The sequence below is a fragment of the Pelophylax lessonae genome, assembly GCF_965119305.1.
Source record: "Pelophylax lessonae genome assembly, chromosome: 6".
Taxonomy (NCBI): domain Eukaryota; kingdom Metazoa; phylum Chordata; class Amphibia; order Anura; family Ranidae; genus Pelophylax; species Pelophylax lessonae.
This window is the reverse complement of record NC_138773.1, coordinates 300,077,851-300,099,144: the sequence shown is the minus strand read 5'-3', so window position 1 is coordinate 300,099,144 and position 21,294 is coordinate 300,077,851. Positions and strand designations below refer to the sequence as shown.

Below are 21,294 nucleotides of genomic sequence, written 5' to 3'. Positions count from 1 at the left end.
GCTCGGACTCGGACACCCCCAATGGGAACAATACCTGTGTCCTCGTCCCGGCCCCACCTGGTTGTCAGGGGGCATCAATACTCATTATTTCAACAGAACAGACAAAACAAAACAATCACTCATTCAATGAACACAGCGGCTCTGGTAAAGCTGCTCACATGAAGCAAGGATCCCCTTCAGTGGGCAGTCATAATGTGTTTCAAAAACACAACCAAAGCATCAAAGTAAATAATGAAAGAGTTCAAGTCACTAACAATTCTTGATACAATCACAAAGCATCCAACACGTTTTGGGGGCCAACATGTTTTCCCTTCATCAGGGCTAGGAATCACCAGACTGATTTCTATTAGATTTCTTAACTTGTAGGATATCCATGAAAGTCTTCCCCCAATACTTGTAGCTGCATTTAACACAATATCAGTCTGGTTAAATTATTCACAGAGTTCATTTAAAGTGGTTATAAAAAGGAAAGTTTTTTCCCGAGAAGATAAAAAAGAAAAGGTTCTCACCTGCTCTGTGTAATGGTATTGCACAGAGCGGCCCCTTAGTAGATCTTCTGGGTGCCCCTGTTGATGCGGTCTGCTCCTCCTCTTCTGCAAGTGCCACCATAGCAAGCTGGATGTAAAAATGTCCCAGTAATTGCCTTAAAAGGAGAAGTCCAGGCAAAGCCTAACTAACGCTAAACCTGCTCTGTGCCACATTCTAAACCTAATCTATCTAACCCTGTAATGCAAAAATCACTGTACTTACCTATTCTGCACCCGGTCCGGTCCCAGTATCAGCTGCCAGCGGCGGCTTCAGCGTGGAGGCGGGTGCAGGAAAGGCATTCGACAACAGAAGCCCCATAGTAAGTCTATGGGTGACCTCACTTCCCATTCATTTTACAGCCGTTGTCGGTCCTCTCATGCACACAGCTTCCGCCACTGGAGACCGGACCGGATCAGCTGCAGAATAGGTAACTACAGCGATTTTTGCTTTACAGGGTTAGACAGATTCGGTTTAGAATGTGGCACAGAGCAGGTTTAGCAATAGACTACTAGCAATGCTACTTAATGCAGGGAATTAAAAAAATAAAATAAAAAAGAAAATCTACAATTTAGGACCTCTTTAAGCTTTGATAAGGATTCCAAGCCCTGATGAATCTGGGAGTGTGTTGACCCCGAAAAACATTGGCCGTTTAATATTATAAATCATTTGGGCAACCTAGAATCTTTCACCATTTGGTCTGATGCTCTGGTTATGTTTTTTTATCCATAAAGTGATATTAAAAAAAGGCAGGTTTTTTTTTTTTTTTTTTTATCAAACATGTTATACTTACCTGTCCTGTGCAATGATTTTGCACAGAGCAGTACCAATCCTCCTCTTCTTGGGCCCCTCGCCAGCGCTCCTGGCTCCTCCTCCTTGAACAGTGCCCCCAAAAGCAAGCCACTTGCTCTGGGGGCACTGGTGCATGCTTACTCCTGAGCACCGCTCCAACTGTACATAGAACACACAGAATCGAGCTCAGCTCTGCCTCCCGCTTCCTTCACACTGGCTGTGATTGGCAGCTGAGGGAGCCAATGGCTCCTGCTGCTGTGTCTCAGCCAATGAGGAGGCAGAGACCAGAGACAGCAGTTGCTCTCGCGCACACCGCTGGCTCAGGATTGGGCTCGGGTAAGTATGGGGGTGGGGGCTGCATACTGAAGTTTTTTTACCCTCATGCATAGAATGATGCTCTCTAAAACTCTGAAATGTCTCACCTTGTCCCGGTCACTCAATGCTGCAAATCTTTTCTTCTCAGCCTCCTCGGCCTCCCTCCTCAGCCTCTCTTCCTTCTCCTCCTTCTCTTTCTGCTTTCTCTGGGATTTCTGAGCTTTCTTTTTTTCAGCCCGGCGAGCCTCAGCCTCCTCCGATATGGGTCCTGGGATCTGAGTCCACCAAATAATGGTTAGCATGTTCAAGGACATTGTATCATTGAAGGGCTAAAGCTCAAAATAACATGGAGGAAAAAACTTTCTGCCTGCTACTGAAAGCTATGAGTGTCAGGAGACCATCTGGGTCACAATGTACAGCCAACACCTATTTTATTTTTCAATTTTTTTAAGTTTTGGATAGAATACAGAAGGTTAGATCCTCTGTCAGGTTTTATTCCAGTCTGTGTACCAACCAGGTAGTGTCACCCTCTCTATTGGTTCTGGTGACCCCTGTCTCCAGGACAGGAAGTGATGGGAAATCTGAAATGTGTAAGATGTCACAAGAACAGGAGGTGAAGAGAAGTTATCCAATGCATACTTTGGAGAGATCTCTTCTTATTTCTTGCTGTGTCTCTGGGACAGGAAGTAAAGGGAATTCCTTTTCCTTCCTCTTAAATTCACTGATGCTGCTAATCTATCCTAATTAGGCTCTGTAATTATAACCTACTAAAATAACCCAATCATTAGAGAAACAGAGGCTGCCACTGTAGACCTCGCCTTCTGGAAAACTGCCTGGATGACCTGCTCCATTTTCTGATCCACATATACACTATATTGTCAAAATTATCGGACACCTGCTTTTACACGCACATAAACTTTAATGGTATCTTAGACTTTAGGGTTCAATACTGAGTTGGCCCACCCTTTGCAGCTATAACAGCTTCACCTCTTGATGAACTCATGATGAATTAGAGTGGAGACTGCGAGCCAGGTCTTCTTGTCCAACATCAGTGCCTGACCACACAAATGCGCTTCTGGAAGAATGGTTAAAAACATTCCCATAGACACTCCTAAACCTTGTGGACAGCCTTCCCAGAGGAGTTGAAGCGGTTATAGCTGCAAAGGGTGGGCCAACTCAATATTGAACTTTACAGACTAATATTGGGATGCCATAAAACTTCATGTGCATGTAAAGGCAGGCGTCCCAATACTTTAGTAATATAGTGTATTTAGAGCACATATATGCGCCCCCAACGCATGTGTTTATATTTGTATGGGTGTGTATGTGGGGATGGGATCAAAAGGTTATGGTGGGAGGTTATTTTTTTACTGGTGTCCATTAGACCCCTGATGTCTCACCTGCCTTCCACTGAAGCTACTGGAGAACAGATTATGCTCCATTAGCTTAACTTCCAGCCATAGAGGCTGGGGAAAGTGACAGCCAAACTCAGAAATCATGTAGTGTGGGTCACTTTCATGTTCAATCTAGCTAGGAAAAAAAAAAAAAAAAATCGCAAATGCATGTTCGCTGGTCTCTTTGCTCTTTACCCAGCGACACCTACCATGGGGTCTTTGGCCCACAGGTGGGAGGGCTGAACCCAAGAATCATGATGAGGGCACACTACTGGAAGTCCACTGACCACCTGACAGCCAACAGTCAACTTGTAAGATTTACACAGCAGCCAGGAGTGGATTAACTGCCCGTTGCCTGCTATGTATAGATCAGTGGCAGCAAAACAGTTCAACTACCTTTAGTTCAGTGCATATATAAAGATAAACACAAAAAAATTGTTATAATACCTTATTGTGTCAAAATTATACTTATGATGTCAACTCAAAAAATTATCACAGGAAAATGTGAAAAAATTGTGACTTTTAGTGATAACTATAATAATACGAATGTGTGACACTTGTGATTATTTGTTAAAACTGGATTATCATAAAAAACGCATATAATTGGCAATAAAATCTGTGATTCATAAAATTATTCGTGCAACTGGTGAAATAGTCCGTGCATAATAGATAAATTACATTTTCAAAGTGCCTTGTGCTCCAATTTATGCTCTTGAGAAAGTAAGCAATGTTTGCTTCTTACCAAATGGCCTTAGGTCACAAGGACCTAAATCGCTTTTGAGCCCTTTAAAGAATGGATCAATCCTCCACCGAACTCCTCCACTCCAGATATGAGGCAGGTTTTCCAAAAGGGTTGGATAAATGGTGGCTTAGGATGGTTATTCCCTTCTTTCCTTTAATCAGGACCTTAAGATGTGGGTCTCAAGCGGGTGTATATAGAAGAAAATATAGTGGGGAAGCCAAAATATAGTGTGATACCGTTTTATATTAGCGTAAAAATCATAAAGGTGAAAAAAAATGGCTGCTTACAATGGATAGTGCCTATCCTGGCACTTGGTGAAAACGCTGTTTGTTTTGGGGGTCTGTGAAGGTATGACTCCAGGTGCTCTGTGTTAAACAGAGTCTCCTATACAGCCCTACTAGCGTGGCAGCAGCGGCGTGCGTTCCAGACAGGGCGGAAGTGACGTCGCTGGCTCTCTCGGTTTCCGGGTTACAGAAGACCACAATGCATTTCGCATCAATATCGCGTCATCAGGAAGTCTATAGAGTAGCGCCATCACCCTATATACACATGACCAACTGTGACCCCCAAGCATGCTGACAGACAAATACTAAAACCACTCTTTGCACCTTTGGTACACACCTGAGATTTGCTGTAGTTGTATTTGTCTGGGTTATCCTCCCGATATTTCCGGAAAGCGTTCCTGGTGCGTTTATCAGCGCACAAGGAATATGGTGTCTGTGCCGCAGAGTCCCTAGAAGACACAATTACAAATGATTACTGGAAACGAAAACAAAAACTATTGCAACATTGAAAATAGTCAGTATAGTCTTTGTAAGTTAGGCTACATTCACACCTGAGCGTAGCGTTTTCACTGTGATTTTACCACGATTTTTACCGCGATTTACAGGCGTTTTTTGTGCAGGCGTTTTTAGATTGAATAGAAACCAATGGAAAACGCCTGTAATCTGCCCAAAAAGAAGCTCATGTACTTTTTTGAGCGTTGGGCGTTTTGCTTACAGCGTCAAAACGTTCAGATGTGAACAGGGGCCATTGAAATGAATAGGATTTGTATTGTTGGGAGTTTTGAGAGCTAATCCTAGAGCAGAAAACTCCCCAAAAACGCCCCAAAACGCCTACATGTGAACGGAGCCTTAACAAAAACCCACAAAGCCTTCCACAACTCTGCCCTGAGCGCCATCACTAACCTTGCCTCAAAATACCAAGCAAGCTGTCCTCTCTGTTCCTCCAAAAGGTGAATGATGTTATGCGCTTCACCTTTAGCATGCGCAGTATGACAATACTGAGAGATTTTGCCTTCCAAAGAAGCTACTGTGCACCTGGGGCTACATCACCATTTACTTCCGGTAAACTAGGAAGTAAAAAGGAAAAAAAAATAAAAAAAATGATCCCTTGCACTGTATCCACACCACAAGGGCTAATTTCTCTTTTATGTCTATTGGATAATATAAGGAGCTTTACTTACTTGATCCTCCACTTCTACTTGCAGCTAGACTGATCCCTGCAGCTTCTGCACCCCTGCACTCTAGCGGTATAGGATCCTGACATCAAGACCCAGAGCATGGTCCATAGTAGAGGATGCTGGGGGACAGTCTACCACTGGACTGGGGGATCACCGCTTGCCGGGGGAGCGGAGGATCAGGAAAGTAAAATGGTTTCTCTACTCCCTTAACGCGGAGCTGCACCCAAAACCTGATTGTTTGCTTCCTCCCCCAGTCCGCTGCCACATTTGGCACCTTTCGGGGGTGCGGATACCTGTCAAAAGCAGGTACCCGCTTCCACTTCTGGGTAGGATCGCCACAAACATTGTGCAGCCATTTATGAAATTTCTGGCCCCTCCTCCTTCCGCCCCGCTGCCTTCTGGGAGCCACACAGGTCCCAGAAGACAGTGGGATCATTTAGAAAGCACAGCACGACTTGCACATGCGCAGTAGGAAACAGGCTGGGAAGCCGCAAGGCTTCACTTCCTCTTTCCCTTAGTGAAGATGGTGGCACCTGTACTCGGAGCAGATGGACGCACAGTCAGTGTGGACTGGAGAATCCCTCCCACTGAGACATTGTGTTCTCCAAGAGGGTCGCTGGTTCGTATCCCAACCACCACAATACCTGCCTGGAGTTTGCATGTTCTCCCTGTGCCTGCGTGGGGTTTCCTCCGGGTACTCCGGTTTCCTCCCACACTCCAAAGACATGCTGGTAGGTTAATTGAATCCTGTATAAAAAAATTGGCTCTACTGTGTATGTATGTGAGTTAGGGACCTTAGATTGTAAGCTCCTTGAGGGCAGGGACTGATATGAATGTACAATGTATATGTAAAGCGCTGCGTAAATTGACAACGCTATATAAGTACCTGAAATAACAATAAGAATAATAATAGCTGCTGCCAATAATCACATGAAAGACCTGACATGTTGGTTGTACCCAAGTTGATCGATCAACTTGGGTACAATCAGCCTGCCCATACATGGTTCCAATTTCGGGCAGTCCCTGCTGAACCGGCCGAGATTGGAACCGTCTATGGCCAGCTTTAGACAAATCAAGCACAGCCTCACTTGTAAGGAATCATTTTTTTATCTGCCCGGAGTTGGGATTTAATAACGAGTGTTCGATGATTTCACATCAGCATTCAGAGATTCATGCTGATGTGAATTTTATGGAAAGGTCCACTTTAAGTTAAACCATTAAAAGATGGGTGTAGTTTTTTGTAGGTTCTTACGTTTTGCACTAGTTTACTGCATACACCCAACAGATTTAAACAGAGATATAATTCTGGGGGTGGCCCCCGAGATATTACCTGAGGGCCGGGTCCCAGCCAGCATTCATAAGCAGACAAGCCACTTCTCCGTGTCCTGCTGCCGCAGCTACGTGTAGGAGTGTGCGCTGCTCCAATGGAAGACGCTCATTCACCAGTCTGCTCACCACCTCACTGGCTGGAGATCTGGTCAGAGGGGGCGAGGAAGAGGAAAAGTCAGGGATATGATCTTGCAGGATCTGTTTAGTGGTCTCAGAATCTCCGGTCTTGCAGCAGGTGAACAAGGCATTCCGCACCCTGCTCAGCTCATCACCTTGTGTAAACACAACAGCATGCATATAGAAACCAATTAGTCTCGGCTACGGACAGCTGTAAAGGCTGCTGTAATGAGAATGCAAAGTCCTTTTAAGGTTTTGTTACAGGATATGTACAGGTGCTCAGTTTATTGTGCATGTCTATCCAAAAGAGTTGGATGCAGCGGGAAAGGCTTAGCTCCTTTGTAGGGTTTTTACTGCAATTTGGAGCTTTATTAGAGATATGTCTCCTCACTTCCTGCCCCTCTAACAAAGATTTTACCAGACAGGGAGGTGGGGGAAACATTTAGGCTGGACATACACTTTAATATTATTAAAAATCTTATCGATGTGTTTTAAATCTGAATTCCAGGTTCAGCCACTTTGTATGAAGTGAAGGCACACTATGAGTTAAGTCCAAGGAGCTGCATGACATCTCCTGGGCTTATCTCCATTTACATCCAACAGGTTTATTACACGAGAGACACTCTGCCGATCTGAGAGGAGAGAAACTCACAGGAGCAGCTACGCCCACCCCTCCCCTCTGATGCCCATTCAGAGAAGCCTTTGCATAATACCAAAGGCTTCTGTGATTGGGGAGGAGGAAGGGAGGGGGCGGAGCAGCTGCAGTGACTCTCCTGTTTAAGATGCAGAACTCAGAAGGATCAGCAATAGCGGTCTTCTGGGAGTACTAAAAAGCTGTCAGATATGAACAGAGCTAAGCCCAAGAGGTGTCATGCACCTCACTGGACTTAAAGTGTTACTAAAACCACAACAGTAAAATCAGTCTGTATATGCAGTAAAGCATGCTTGTTATGCTCACTGTGGAAGATCAGGGGTTAATCGACTACATGTATATAAAGGCTGCGTGATCCTGTCTCTCTGATCCTCCCCTTCTTCCACAGACTCCAATCCATCTCCTGATAGAACAGAACATTAGGAGGCAAGCTGCACATGCTCAGTTTGGTGTGTATTGCTAGAGTTTTATTTATTTTTTCTTAGGGGGGGGGGGTGCATGTGATCAACACAGGGCCAATTAGCACTGTCCAGACAGAAGGTCAGGGGTCCTGAAGGCTCATAGGACAATCAGGGAAAAATTAAAACTCCTCCTACAAGCTTTAACCAGACACTGATAGAAGTCACAAGACTGCTATATACTGCTGATGAGAAAAGATGTTTAGCAGTTTATATTTGCTAAAATAATTGCATTTCCGTGTTCTGTGTATTGTGGGAAACCAGATATAGTGAATGCAGGCTTTAACTCATAGTGTGCAATTATTATTTTTTTTACAAAAAGGAGCTGAATTCCTGGAATTCAGCTTTAAGATCTGTTCACACCAGCGCAGGAATGCATGTTTTACAGTATATCACTACAACCCAGGAGACACAGTGATACGTTGTGCAGTGCCATCAATTTTGACAACCATGTTGTAGTTGCCATCAACTCTTTTTAAATGGCACCTCAACACCATAAGCATGCAAAATGTATACCATATATGGTGCAGTGTGTTAGAAAACATGGAACGTGTTTGGTCTTATGTGCTTTGGCAGCCCATTCAAAATCATTGACTTGCTAAGTGCAACACATGATAAAGGCCAACTGCACTTTAAAGATTGTGTTTCACTCATATTAGGGTGTGACATGTAACATTGTGCCAATTGCCTGCAACTCCCCCGTACAGCACGCAGTGTTCCCCCCCCCCAAAAAAAAAAAAAAAAAAAAAAGAAGAAGATATGGAGGAAAGACTTACAAGCACTGAACCTATTCTCTCTGGAGAAGAGACGATTGAGGGGGGATATGATATCAATGTACAAATACTGTACTGGCGACCCTAGCATAGGGAACAAACTATTCAGAGAAAGGGAATACAATAAGACACGTGGCCACGCACTAAAACTAGAGGAAAGGCGGTTTAACCTTAAAGTGCGTAAGGGGTTCTTCATTGTAAGAGCGGTAAGGATGTGGAATTCTCTTCCACAAGCAGTCGTATCAGCAGGGAGCATTGATAGTTTCAAAAAACTATTAGATGGACACCTTAAAGACCACAACATACAGGGGTATACAATGTACGGTTAAAAGCAAAACACACACACATCATAGGTTGAACTGGATGGACTGATGTCTTTTTTCAACCTCACTAACTATGTAACTATGTCAGATTTGAATTGGCACAGCTGTGTGGGGCTCCGCCTGCATGTATGACCAACATGTAGTGATCTTTTAATTTTTGGTTCTTAGTACATTAGGAGATTTTATGTTCTTACCTTCCAGTGCCAATATTGGTGGCTCCTGATTGGACAACTCTTCGCCTTCATGAACATCAGTGGAATTTTCTGTTTGCCTCTGAGATATAGAAGCCAATTCACCGCCATCCTGATCAGCAACAGATTCTATGAGAGAAAGCACATTAGATTTTGTGAACACATCTTTTGTATACTACAATTTACACTGAGGATGCCACGTGTCTGTGACGTAACGCGTAGGATGAGCTAGTGACGCAAAGCATTCCTACACATCATCGCCCACAAGCTGTCTCTCCGGTGAGGGGAGAGATCAGAAGCGTCGGCTGCATCTTGTGAGTAGTAGCCGCGATGAGAGTACTGGCTGTTTTTGGAAACTTGAAATGCAATTTACCTACCGACCTGTCAGGGGAACAATGCACCAGAAGGTTAACCCTTACCTAGATGTAAGTGAGAAGTGTTTTTAAAGGAAATAAATTCTTTGATGGGTCTTAATTTGGACCTTTCTTATATACATTGAGCTGATTGCTATATGAAGACAGCCCAAGGGGATTTCATAGGATATTTAAAGGCTTTGGCTTTTTATACTGAAGGCATTTTAGCCACACTTGGTGGAAGATAATTCACCCATTTTTTGTTTTTTGTTATGTGGGACACTGCACAATGTTTTTTTTACAGAAGTGGATTGGTTTTTTCCACCTGAGATCACTTCACTTGCACAATTGCACATGTCACAGAATGTTGGTTCATTTGCACTGCACTGATTGATGAACCTTCTATGTCACTTATCATAAAGATAATTTACTTTTCTTGACAATATTACACTATACGCTGTTTATTTTTTATTTATATATTTGGGAAAAATACATCGAGAGGAATCTCATCACAGTTTGACTCTAACTGTTAGAGGTGAAGGCACCAGATCATGCAATCAATGAGTGGATGAACTTTTCACAGACTTTTTTCTTGCACTTTCCTTTTTGGACTTTCAATATTATATATATATATTTTATCTTTGGACCTACATTTTTCAATTATTTTTTTTTTTTTTTGTACTTTTTGGCATCGTTTGCACGTTTAGAATTTCACTGTAATTGGGAAGATTTTATATATTTGTGCTTTATAAATTATTCAGCATTTGAATTTCACTTGCTTTTCATATATATATATATATATATATATATATATATATATATATATATATATATATATATATATATATATATATCTATATCTATATATCTCTATCTATCTATCTATATCTATATATCTCTATCTATCTATCTATATCTATATATCTCTATCTCTATCTCTATCTCTATCTCTATCTCTATCTCTATCTCTATCTCTATCTCTATCTCTATCTATATCTATATCTATATCTATATCTATATCTATATCTATATCTATATCTATCTATCTATCTATATATATATATATATATATTTTGGGGTTTATCATATTTTTTTATCTATTACACTTCTTGGTTTATCATATCATTACTTTAGCTTAATCACACATCTGAATAACGCACTACCCTTTGCTTTTATATTTCTCTTTGCAAGCTCTTGAGTACTTGTGTTGGTGATTGCTGCAGTTCATTTATAGGTGGTGATATTAGCCATCCCAGCAGTGCACCTGTTCTCATACTTTTTTACAAAGTGTGAACAAGGCCAACTTAACATGTAAGTTGGCCTTGTTCACAACATGCGTGCAACAAAAAAAAAAAAAGGGTTTTCTATATGCCTGGTTTACACTCCAATGCGGATATCAGGTGAGTTTTGTTTCTGCCCAGAAAACTGCATACATGTTGCAAATTTCTGTACAAAAAACATCCTCACATGATACCAGTGTTGTGGTGTGAATAGGGCACATGGAAAAAAAAATGGGCTTTTTTTGTGCCCTTACAGAGACAGGTGCAGAAAAACTCGCATCTCTGCACATGGTGTGAGCGAGGCTTAACAAAAATGCTTTAAAACATTTTTTTTGCAATAAAAAATATAAATAAAGAGATAGACACACACACAATGTGCTTCTTGTAGGGTTATACATGTTATTGTGCATTGCTCTTTTAACCCATTGGAATTCTACCAGACAGGTTCTGTTTTTTTTTTTTTTTAAACTACAGAATGCTTTTTAGTCTCCAATAAAATATCAAAACACCAACAATGCACAGGGTTGCCCAAAACCATCATCTGTGCCAATGTTTTAGGTGACCCGATAGAGCACTGAACAGTATTATATATTTATGGCATAAAGCCGGTACTTCTGCATTTAAAAAAATAAAAATCCGAACATGATTTGATTCATGTGAATATTTTGGGGTCTTCATTATTACCTATTTATCCATTTTTGCTTTTCAATATAACAGGGAATTATAATTATGTTCTATTAAAATGTACATATTGTAACACTGTAAAACTCTGACAACAGAAAGGAAGTTATAGATCTAGTTAGCAATTGCAGCAAATGCGTTACAAATTCACATCTATATAGTTGCTGCTAATTGAACCCCTGGTAGAAATACACACAGTTTTATGCAGCACATCAAGGATTTCCAGTACAGGTCCAAAGCTTTATGTATCATAGCTACAAGAGCGATGTTTCGGAGCCTCACAGGACCCCTTCATCAGGCATGTGACCCTGTGACTACTGGAGCTCATGTACCTAAATATTCATCTCCTGCATTTATAGGGGTGGAGATGCAAGGCGGCACATTATGGAGTATTTACTAGAGGAAAATAACAGAGGGTTTGTGGCGATCAGTCACCTGAGACATCTTTTTTCTTCTTCTTTTTCCTTTTTCTTTTCGGCTGCACTTCGTATTCCCTGAGATCCAGCGTGCTGATGGTCAGCTCTTCTACCACATATTCTTCCAGCACTGGATCATCATCTTCTGACTCCTCTGGGGGATCTAATATTAACATATATCACAGAGCATCAAAATGGATATGAATAAAAAGTAGGACTACATGTTAAAGGAGGACTATATATTATTACAGATACATTATGTTAACAATCCAACTGTGAGTAGCCCGCTATGCTGTCATGCGATTCTTTAGTGAAGAGAGGGCCAACACCACCAAACATGAATCCTTCATCAAAAAACAGATGGCTCCTTACCAAAAAGACGTGACCATCAAGGTCATCAACGCTTATGGTTTAACCCGACCAGGGCCTCTGGACTGGGAAGTAAACTGTATGGTCCGGAGCCGTATTCAAACCCTACGTCCACCTCCACTAGCTACAGTTGATGTTGCTCGCCATGAAAGAGACAACAATCCTCCATAGTGTAAAATCATTACTAACTTTATTAAAAAGATCTAGAGTTACACTTACAAACATCCAATGGCAGAACGCATAAAAGTAAAGCCGGCCGGCTGCCTCAACATCGTCTGTCCTTCTGGGATAGCATGCGGTGACGTCAGCACATCACGACCCGATGCGTTTCGTCACAGATGACGACGCCCCGGCTGATTAACTGTCTCAGCTCTATTTCTGTGTGGAGGGAGGCGTGTCCTTTCCCTCCAATCACCTCTCAGAGCTCTCCTCACTGAGTTCTGTAAAGTGTAACCTTAGCTCTCTGCCCCTTTTTTTTTTCAGAACTCTCAAAAAAGCGGTACACTCAGCACTTTCAACAGAGGTAGAGATGAGAAGTCTGCAGATAATCAGGTACAACTTATGTAAGAAGATTGATTTAATCTCTGAACCACCAGAGGCCAGTCACTTTACTGGGTATATGCAAGAGAGTTTACAACCACTTTGATTAAAGAGTTTATTTAATGTGTGTTTTAGGTCTGCAAAGAGTTCAGCTTTAAAATTGTTTCTAAAGTTTGTTTACAACAGCAATTTTTTTTGAATAGTGGGAAAAATCTTCAAAAAAAAAAAAAAAAAAAAAAAAAAAGCTGGAAACCCTTTTAGCACCAAAGTTTTCGGATCCTTTCTTCAGCCTGTTGGGTTGTCCCGGGATCCTCTCATCAGCCTATGTAATCTTCTGGTGTCTCTATAGATACTCATGGCCTCTGTTCCCCACCCCTTAATTTTATTATCAATTACAACCCCCCCCCTTCTCTTTTTCCATCACCCCCACCCCCCTCCTTTTTTTTCCTGCTCCTAGATATACTCATTTTGTGGATCTGTCACAATACTTCGTTTTAGAGGTGCTCTTTCTATAGGATTATATGTGTTAACACCACACCCCTAATACATAGCTATAGGTTTCTGATCTCCCTCCTACTATTAGGATCCATGTCTTTGTATCTTATTTGATCTTAGCTGTATTATGAAAACGAAGGATGTTTTCCTATTCCAAGTGTATGTGGCCTGATTATTCTTCACACTTGTATTCTTATTATGCATTATTGCTTTTGTCTATATGTGTGTTTTATTGTAACTGCAAAACCAAAAAAAAAAAAATTAAAAAACACAGTTTTTGGATTTGTTTTTTTAGATGTAATGTAATAAATGTATTTTTAGAATGTAAGGTAATCTTTTATTTTACTGTATAAAACAAGAGTTGTAATATACCATGCCGTTAAAATGTACATCACTTTGCAGTTATTACCGGTTGTCTCCTCCTGGTTCTCCGTCCTTCTCGGTCTTCTGGATTTGAAAGGTTTCTCCCGTATTCCAGTGACTGGTACTTCCCGATCTGTGCACAGAGAGTGTAAGTGACCAAAGGCGTGCGATAAGATACAAAAGCACACAAATATTTTGGGACTAGATGACATAGTAAAACCTTATTTAATCTTGCATTAAAAAAATAAAAAAGAGAAAGGTTAAAGGGACTACCACCAGATTACCCCTCCTCGCTTGCAATCTGTTTAACGTTCCCCAGCAAGGATGTCCTGTGTTAGATTAGTAAATGTCTCCCCTATGGGAGACCACAGTCAACACTTTGCACGGCTGCTGGCTCTCAATCAGAGTTGTTACTGATAGCCAGGATGTCCGATCCTGCTGATGTCTGGGAACCAATCAAAACGGTTCCTGATCATGTCAGCTATGAAACCAGTGGTTAAATGCACGCTGGAGGCTTCTTAGACAAAATAAGCCTGCGGATAAACACTACCTACTTAAAATGTAGAGTGGTCAAATACAGTTGTATTATTTAAACAATTAGAAAAATTAATCTGAAAAAAAAGTAATTTTTAAAAAAAACGGTTGGGCATCGGTCAGCCTATATTAAAAAGGAGTATTTTTAAGAAATTAAAAAAGTCCTAAGAAAAAAATAAACAAACAAAAAATCAAGTAGATGCTGCTAAATTTGGCTTAGGCAACTAGACACCATTGTAAGTAATTCCTAAGAAGATTGCATAATCAGATTGTAGCTAGGAGTTGCACCGAATGGAAATGCAGAAAGCACCTGGCTGAAATCCGAAAATTGACAGTTAAAAAAAAAAAAAAAAAAAAAAAAGTATATGTATATATATATATATATATATATATGTATATATATATATATATATATATATATATATATATATATATATATATATATATATATATATATATATATATATATATATATATATATATATATATATATATAAAATATTTGACTTTTTAATATAATTAATTTAAATGAATATAAAATTTGTCATTTGCCATTATTGGCACATTTGGTGCAAGAAAGGCTCAAGAAAAAAAATGTATCCCTTTAAATTCTGTGTCTTCACTAGTCCAGTGCGCTTCCATTGTGGTGTTAAAAATCCTGTTTGCTCCATTTTCGGTCATTTAGAAATAAGATAAAAAAAAAAACAGCACCAAAAACACACCTCCCATTGAAACACATTGAAACTGTAGCATGAACGCATCAATAATGCACTCGTGTTACCTTTTTGATGCGGTTTTATTAGTCATATGACTTATGAAAAACAAACCATAAGCACAGTAAAATTGCGTTTTTGGCACCTTTTGCTCTCGGCAAAATGCAGATAACACCATTTTCGGCCAATACGTTTGGGCCGCATCTCTAGTGTAGCAATTGTATCATCATTAAAAAAAAACATACCTAATAGTAATTGAAAAAGTGCCAGGCATATCTGCCACGGCAGAATAATCAGAAACACAGATTTTATATATACCAGTTTCTCACAAATGTGAGTACACCCCTCACATTTTTGTAAATATATTTTTTTAGATCTTTTCATGTGACAACACTGAAGAAATGACACTTTGCTACAATGTAAAATAGTGAGTGTACAGCTTGTATAACAGTGTAAATTTGCTGTCCCCTCAAAATAACTCAACACACAGCCATTAATGTCTAAACCGCTGGCAACAAAAGTGAGTACACCCCTAAGTGACAATCTCCAAATTGGGCCCAATTAGCCATTTTCAGTCACTAAGTTGACTCCTTAGTGTTACAAGGTCACAGGTGTGAATGTGGAGTAGATGTGTTAAATTTGGTGTTATCGCTCTCACTCTCTCATACTGGTCACTGGAAGTTCAACATGGCACCTCATGGCAAAGAAGTCTCTGAGGATCTGAAAAAAATAAAATGTTGCTCTACATTAAGATGGCCTAGGCTATAAGAAGATTGCCAAGACTCTGAAACTGAGCTGCAGCACGGTGACCAAGACCATACAGAGGTTTAACAGGACAGGTTCCACTCAGAGTGGACATGGTCACCATGGTTAACCAAAGACGCGCTCAGCGTCATATCCAGAGGTTGTTTTTGGGAAATGGATGTAAAAGTGCTGCCAGCATTGCTGAAGAGGTTGAAGGGGTGGGGGTCAGCCTGTCAGTGCTCAGACCATACACCGCTCACTGCATCAAATTGGTCTGCATGGCTGTCGTCCCAGAAGGAAGCCTCTTCTAAAGATGATGCACAAGAAAGCAAACAGGTTGCTGAAGACAAGCAGACTAAGGACATGGATTAATGGAACCATGTCCTGTGGTCTGATGAGACCAAGATAAACTTATTTGGTTCAGATGGTGTCAAGCGTGTGTCACAGCAACCAGATGAGGAGTACAAAGACAAGTGTGTCTTGCCTACAGTCAAGCATGGTGGTGGGAGTGTCATGGTCCTGGGCACCATGAATGCCAACATGTACTGTGACATACTGAAGCAGAGCATGATCCCCTCCCTTCAGAGACTGGACCGCAGGGCAGTATTCCAACATGATAACGACCCCAAAAACACCTCCAAGATGACCACTGCCTTGCTAAGGAAGCGGGTAAAGGTGATGGACTGGCCAAGCATGTCTCCAGACCTAAACCCTATTGAGCTTCTGTGGGGCATCCAAAAATGGAAGGTGAAGGAGCGAAAGGTCTCTAACATTCACCAGCTCTGTGATGTCGTCACGGAGGAGTGGAAGAGGACTCCAGTGGAAACCTGTGAAGCTCTGGTGAACTCCATTACAAGAGCGTTAAGACAGTGCTTGAAAATAATGGTGGCCACACAAAATATTGACACTTTGGGCCCAATTTGGACATATTCACTTAGGGGTGTACTCACTTTTGTTGCCAGTGGTTTAGACATTAATTACTGTGTGTTGAGTTATTTGGAGGGGACAGCAAATTTACACTGTTATACAAGCTGTACACTCACTACTTTTACATTGTAGCAAAGTGTCATTTCTTCAGTGTTGTTACATGAAAAGATATAATAAAATATTTACAAAAATGTGAGGGGTGTACTTATTTTTGTGAGATACTCTACTAAAGACCTCTCATGCTTCCTCACCCTAGACTCTATTCAGTAGACAATCTCTGCATAGTAAATGATGCTACAGTTAGCTCTTACCGTGTACCTGCAGAGTAAAGAGCTGTGTGTGCACACGCTGGACCTCTCGGAAGGTGGCTCTCCTACTGCTAAAGGGAATGCCATGAACACGTGGGTCCTTCTTCTGGATTGGGGAGTTCCGGCCCAAGAAAAGAGTCTTATCAGAGCGAGGAGCACGCAGGAATATTCCACGAGCCTCAGTGATGTGTTCCGTCCAACTTTGCAACAACTGGTTTATGTCCTGGTGAAAAACACAAAATGATCTGCTGAACAACCTTCAGAACATTGCTGACATAAACAATCACTGAATTATGAGAAATCCCGCTATGGACCTCCATATTACAGTACGAGGTAAGAAAAGAATGGCAATTGTGATAACTGGGCAAAACAAAAGAATTTTACTACTTTTTTCGTACTGTAAATCTTTTGACAAATAGTTTATTAGGGGACATAGCAAATCTGGGGCCAATACCTCGGAGCTCTGCAGGGTTTAAAAAAAAAAAAAAAAAAAAAAGCATTAAGAGAAAAAAAAAAAGCAATTTTTTTATTTTATTTTAAATTCTCCAGATACATACAGTACCTTAAAGCGGTAGGAAAGTCCGCTATAGTTTCTTCTTTTTTGGGGTCCCTAGGTGGGTTATGCTATAATGTATTAGTATGCACAGCATACTAGCATATTATGGCACACTTACCTGTCAAGCCGAGCCCTCCAGCGCTGCACTGTGATTGATCCGGCAGGTTCCAGGCACTTTCATCTTCAACGAGCTTTCCTTCCGAGTTCTGTGCCTTCGGTCGCATAAATGGCCAGATCGCGATGACGTCCCTCCTGCGCAGTCTTATCACAATGGCACAGATCGGGGGCAGTAAATGTTCACTGAGCTGTGCATTTGGCAGGAGGAAGCATTGTTCACAGAAGAGACTGATAGGGTCACTTCTGTCATACATACCCTGCCTTTCAGAAACTTTTTACCATGCTGACTTTACAACCATCTTATAGTTTAACTCCAGGAATTATACAAGAAGATACTCTTGCAACCCCAAGACTACAAGGGTAAAATGCTCATTAAGTCTATGGGTGGTAGAAGAAGATGTAATACTTACGGTATCTTATTCCTTGCTCAAACAGGCTTGAACACCTTCCTCTTCTCTATGACACACATGTAGCACCCTCCTTGGTAGGTGCTAGGAAAATGCATTAAGTGGCTCTTTCTGCTTCTCATGAGAGCCTTATCTGTTAGTTTGGTCTGTCACATGTTTCCATGTGTGATTTATTGGGTCTAAGGGAGTCTCCCCACTGTATCCAATAAGGGAGCTTGTTGGACAGTGGAGGAAACCTAACCAGCAGCACACCGGTGTTTATGCCTCTCTCAGTGGGCGGGCATTCTCGCAATGCTGCCTGGCATTGGTTATGAATCCTGGAGGGGGCATGTGACAGGGCATCTTTTGGCAGGAGCAAAGTCCCAGGAGGAGGTGGACTGCTGTCTCTCCTTCTGCAGGTGTGAGGAAGGAGGTTCAGGCGGTCGGCCTATTGAACCAGGTGTGGAGCTGGGCTACAGGGGATCCAGAGAGCTGACCAGTGGAGTTGCTGGCAGAATCTTTTGGGAAAAACAGTATCTGGAGTACCAAGGGGTCTGCCTAAGAGAGGGGACCACTCCAGAGAAGTCAGGGGATCAAGGAGCTAGCTCACGCAGGAAGTTAACAGTAAAGGGGGTACCGTATAGTTGACCCTGAAGATTAGGAACAAAGGGGGTCCCAGGAAGGACCCTGAAGTTGTCCTGCAGTACAGTCTAGATAACCTCAGGATACAGTTTACCCCAGAGAGCTCAAGCAATTTCACTTCACAGCCAAGGGCAGAGTGAAGAAGTGGCCTAGCCGCTGACTAGCATTACTCAGCATCTTAAGTTGTCCGAGCCAATTGTGCATAGTGTATAAAGTTGGAGTATCCCACTCATTCCCATCTCCTATCCAAGTTCCAAATAAAAACACAAAAACCAAAGCTACTGGACTGTTTCCTGACTGAGCCAAAATCACTCTGGAAATGGGCAAGCCTTGGCATGTTCATGTAAAGCACTGGGCAATTGGTCCTGCATTGTATGTGATGAGGTCAGCGAGCAACTGCCAGCCGTAACAGTAGTTTCAGGGGACTGAACGCACAGCACAAAAGAAGCAGTGAGGCCTGAGACAAGTGTTACAGCATATTCCTCGATCCCTAGGCTTGACGAGTACTGTATTTTCCGGCGTATAAGACGACCTTTGAACCTCAAAAAAATCCCCAAAAAATGGGGGGGTCGTCTTATACGCCGAGTATAATATCTCCAAGGTACCCTAAGTATAAGTATTACCAGTAGAAGTAATCTCAAGGCACTGGCTGTGCAGGAATCCTGTACCGGTATACCATATCCACTTTAAGACCGGGCCTACTTTTGACAGTTTTGTTTAAAAGTTAAAATCAGTATTTTTTTGCTAAAAAAACTACTTCAAACCCCCAAACATTTTTATATATATATATATATATATATATATATATATATATATATATCTCAAAATAATGGTCTTAGAAAAGGCCGAATACAGCGCTTGCTAATTAGATAGCATTATCCATGCCAATCTTTGAAATAAGATGAATAAAAATATGTATGTAGAGATTCCCAATATTTGATTAGGCCTGTGTTATAAAGTGCATATGAGACTCAATATATGACATGTAAATATCCGATATAAAATTCACAATAAAAGGTGAACAGTGATTGTGTGCTCAAATTATAGTCCTTTGTGCATAAGTGACTGTGACATAAAAAAATCCAGGTATAAATATCAAACAGTAAAACAGTTTTGCAATCAGCAATATAAAATTCAGTAATAAAATTCAGCAATAAAAAGACAGTCCAATAGTAAACGGTGACTTTGTGCTCAAGATAATGTCCTTAGTGAAAGTGCTCTGGCTTGGTTGGCTAAGAGATTGATTCCTTGTCCCGAGTGAATGAGTAAATTGGGTCACTTACCAGATATCGTGGGTCTTATATGTCATATGACATTAAGACCATTCAAGCTTTAATGGCCCCCTGGGCCAAATAGGTTCCCCTTTTGGTGGTCCTATGGGCTGGTAATGGTTCCTCTGGACTCCGGGGTGTGACGACCCAATGTAGTAGGGAAGGAGAAAAGAAGGCTCCAAATAGCTTAATATAGTCAAGTTTAAAGAGTTTATTCCCCACACAGGGTTCAGAGTAATAAAAGCAGAGTAAACACCATCCCTGGTGGTCAGCGGTGCGGGCTGCGCGTCCTCCTCGGACTAGCTTCCGGCTTGCGTTCCACCTAAGGTAACGTGATGGCACTATGCGGTCCAAACTCAAAGATTATCACCGGAAAGTCGACCGCCGGCTCTATAAAAAAAAAAAAAAAAAAACAGTACCAGGATGATGTCTCTAGCTAGAGGCATCATTCCGGTACAACCACTTAACCACTTGCCGACCGCCGCACGACTATCTACGTGGGCGGTCAGCCCCTCACAGGCAAAGTGACGTAGGTCTACGTCGCTCGCCTGTGAGGGTTTAGGGAGCGAGCGCGCGCCGCCGGAGGCGCGCTCCCGCTCCCGCGTGGTCACGGACCCCCCCACGCGTGTGACCGGCGGACCCGATCGCCGCCGGCCACTCTGCGATCGGCGGGGGAGAGGGAGAAAGTCAGGCAGCTTGTGTAAACAAGCTGCCTGTCATTCTCCTCTCTGTATGAGAGATGATCACATGGATCTACTATGTAGATCCATTGATCACTCTGCATACAGTTGAAGCCCCAGCCAATCACAGTTAGAAGCACGCCCCTAGGGACACACACAGCCCCTCCCTCTCAAATAAAGTTAACCCCTTCACTACCAGTGTATTTTTACAGTAACAGTGCATATATATAGCACTGATTACTGTAGAAATGTCACTGGTAACCCCAAAAGTGTCAAAAATGTCAGTCAAGGGTCCGATCTGTCCGCCGCATTGTCGCAGTACCGCAAAAAAAAAAAAATCGCAGATCGCCGCCATTACGCGTTAAAAAAAAAAAAACAACAAAAATGACAAAAATCTTTCCCTTTGTTAGTAAACGCAATAACTTTTGCGCAAACCAATCAAAATACGCTTTTTGCGATTTTTTTTACCAAACTTAGGTAGCATAAAACAAATTGGCTGAAAATATTAAAAAATTTTGATTTTTACATTTATTTTTGGGGGAATTTCATATAAAAAAAAAAGGGAAAAATATTGCTATTTTTGCAAAATTTACGCTCTTTTTTTGTTTATAGCGCGTGATCAAAAAATCGCACAGGTGATCAAATACCGCCAAAAGAAAGCTCTGTTTGTGGGAAAAAAAGGACGCCAAATTCGTTTAGGTACAGCGTCGCACGACCGCGCAATTGTCCGTTAAAGTCACGCAGTGCCGAATCGCAAAATACCCCCTGGTCAGGAAGGGGGTAAAATCTTCCGGGGCTTAAGCGGTTAAAGTCAGCAGACGTAGGTCTACGTGGCTGGTCGTTAAG

General features: G+C 41.7%; 1 protein-coding gene across 1 annotated transcript in view; it reads right to left on the bottom strand.

Annotated features, from left to right (window-relative positions):
* The window catches only part of STK16 (serine/threonine kinase 16), a 170,361-nt gene that overhangs the window by 133,379 nt on the left and 15,688 nt on the right, over positions 1-21,294 (bottom strand). The window contains exons 8-14 of the mRNA XM_082262066.1: positions 16,800-17,019; positions 13,617-13,703; positions 11,823-11,966; positions 9,077-9,202; positions 6,561-6,831; positions 4,390-4,501; positions 1,740-1,907 (exon numbers count right to left, since the gene is read on the bottom strand). Of these exons, the coding sequence (XP_082118192.1) occupies positions 1,740-1,907; positions 4,390-4,501; positions 6,561-6,831; positions 9,077-9,202; positions 11,823-11,966; positions 13,617-13,703; positions 16,800-17,019 (1,128 nt within the window). The remainder of the gene's footprint in view (positions 1-1,739; positions 1,908-4,389; positions 4,502-6,560; positions 6,832-9,076; positions 9,203-11,822; positions 11,967-13,616; positions 13,704-16,799; positions 17,020-21,294) is intronic.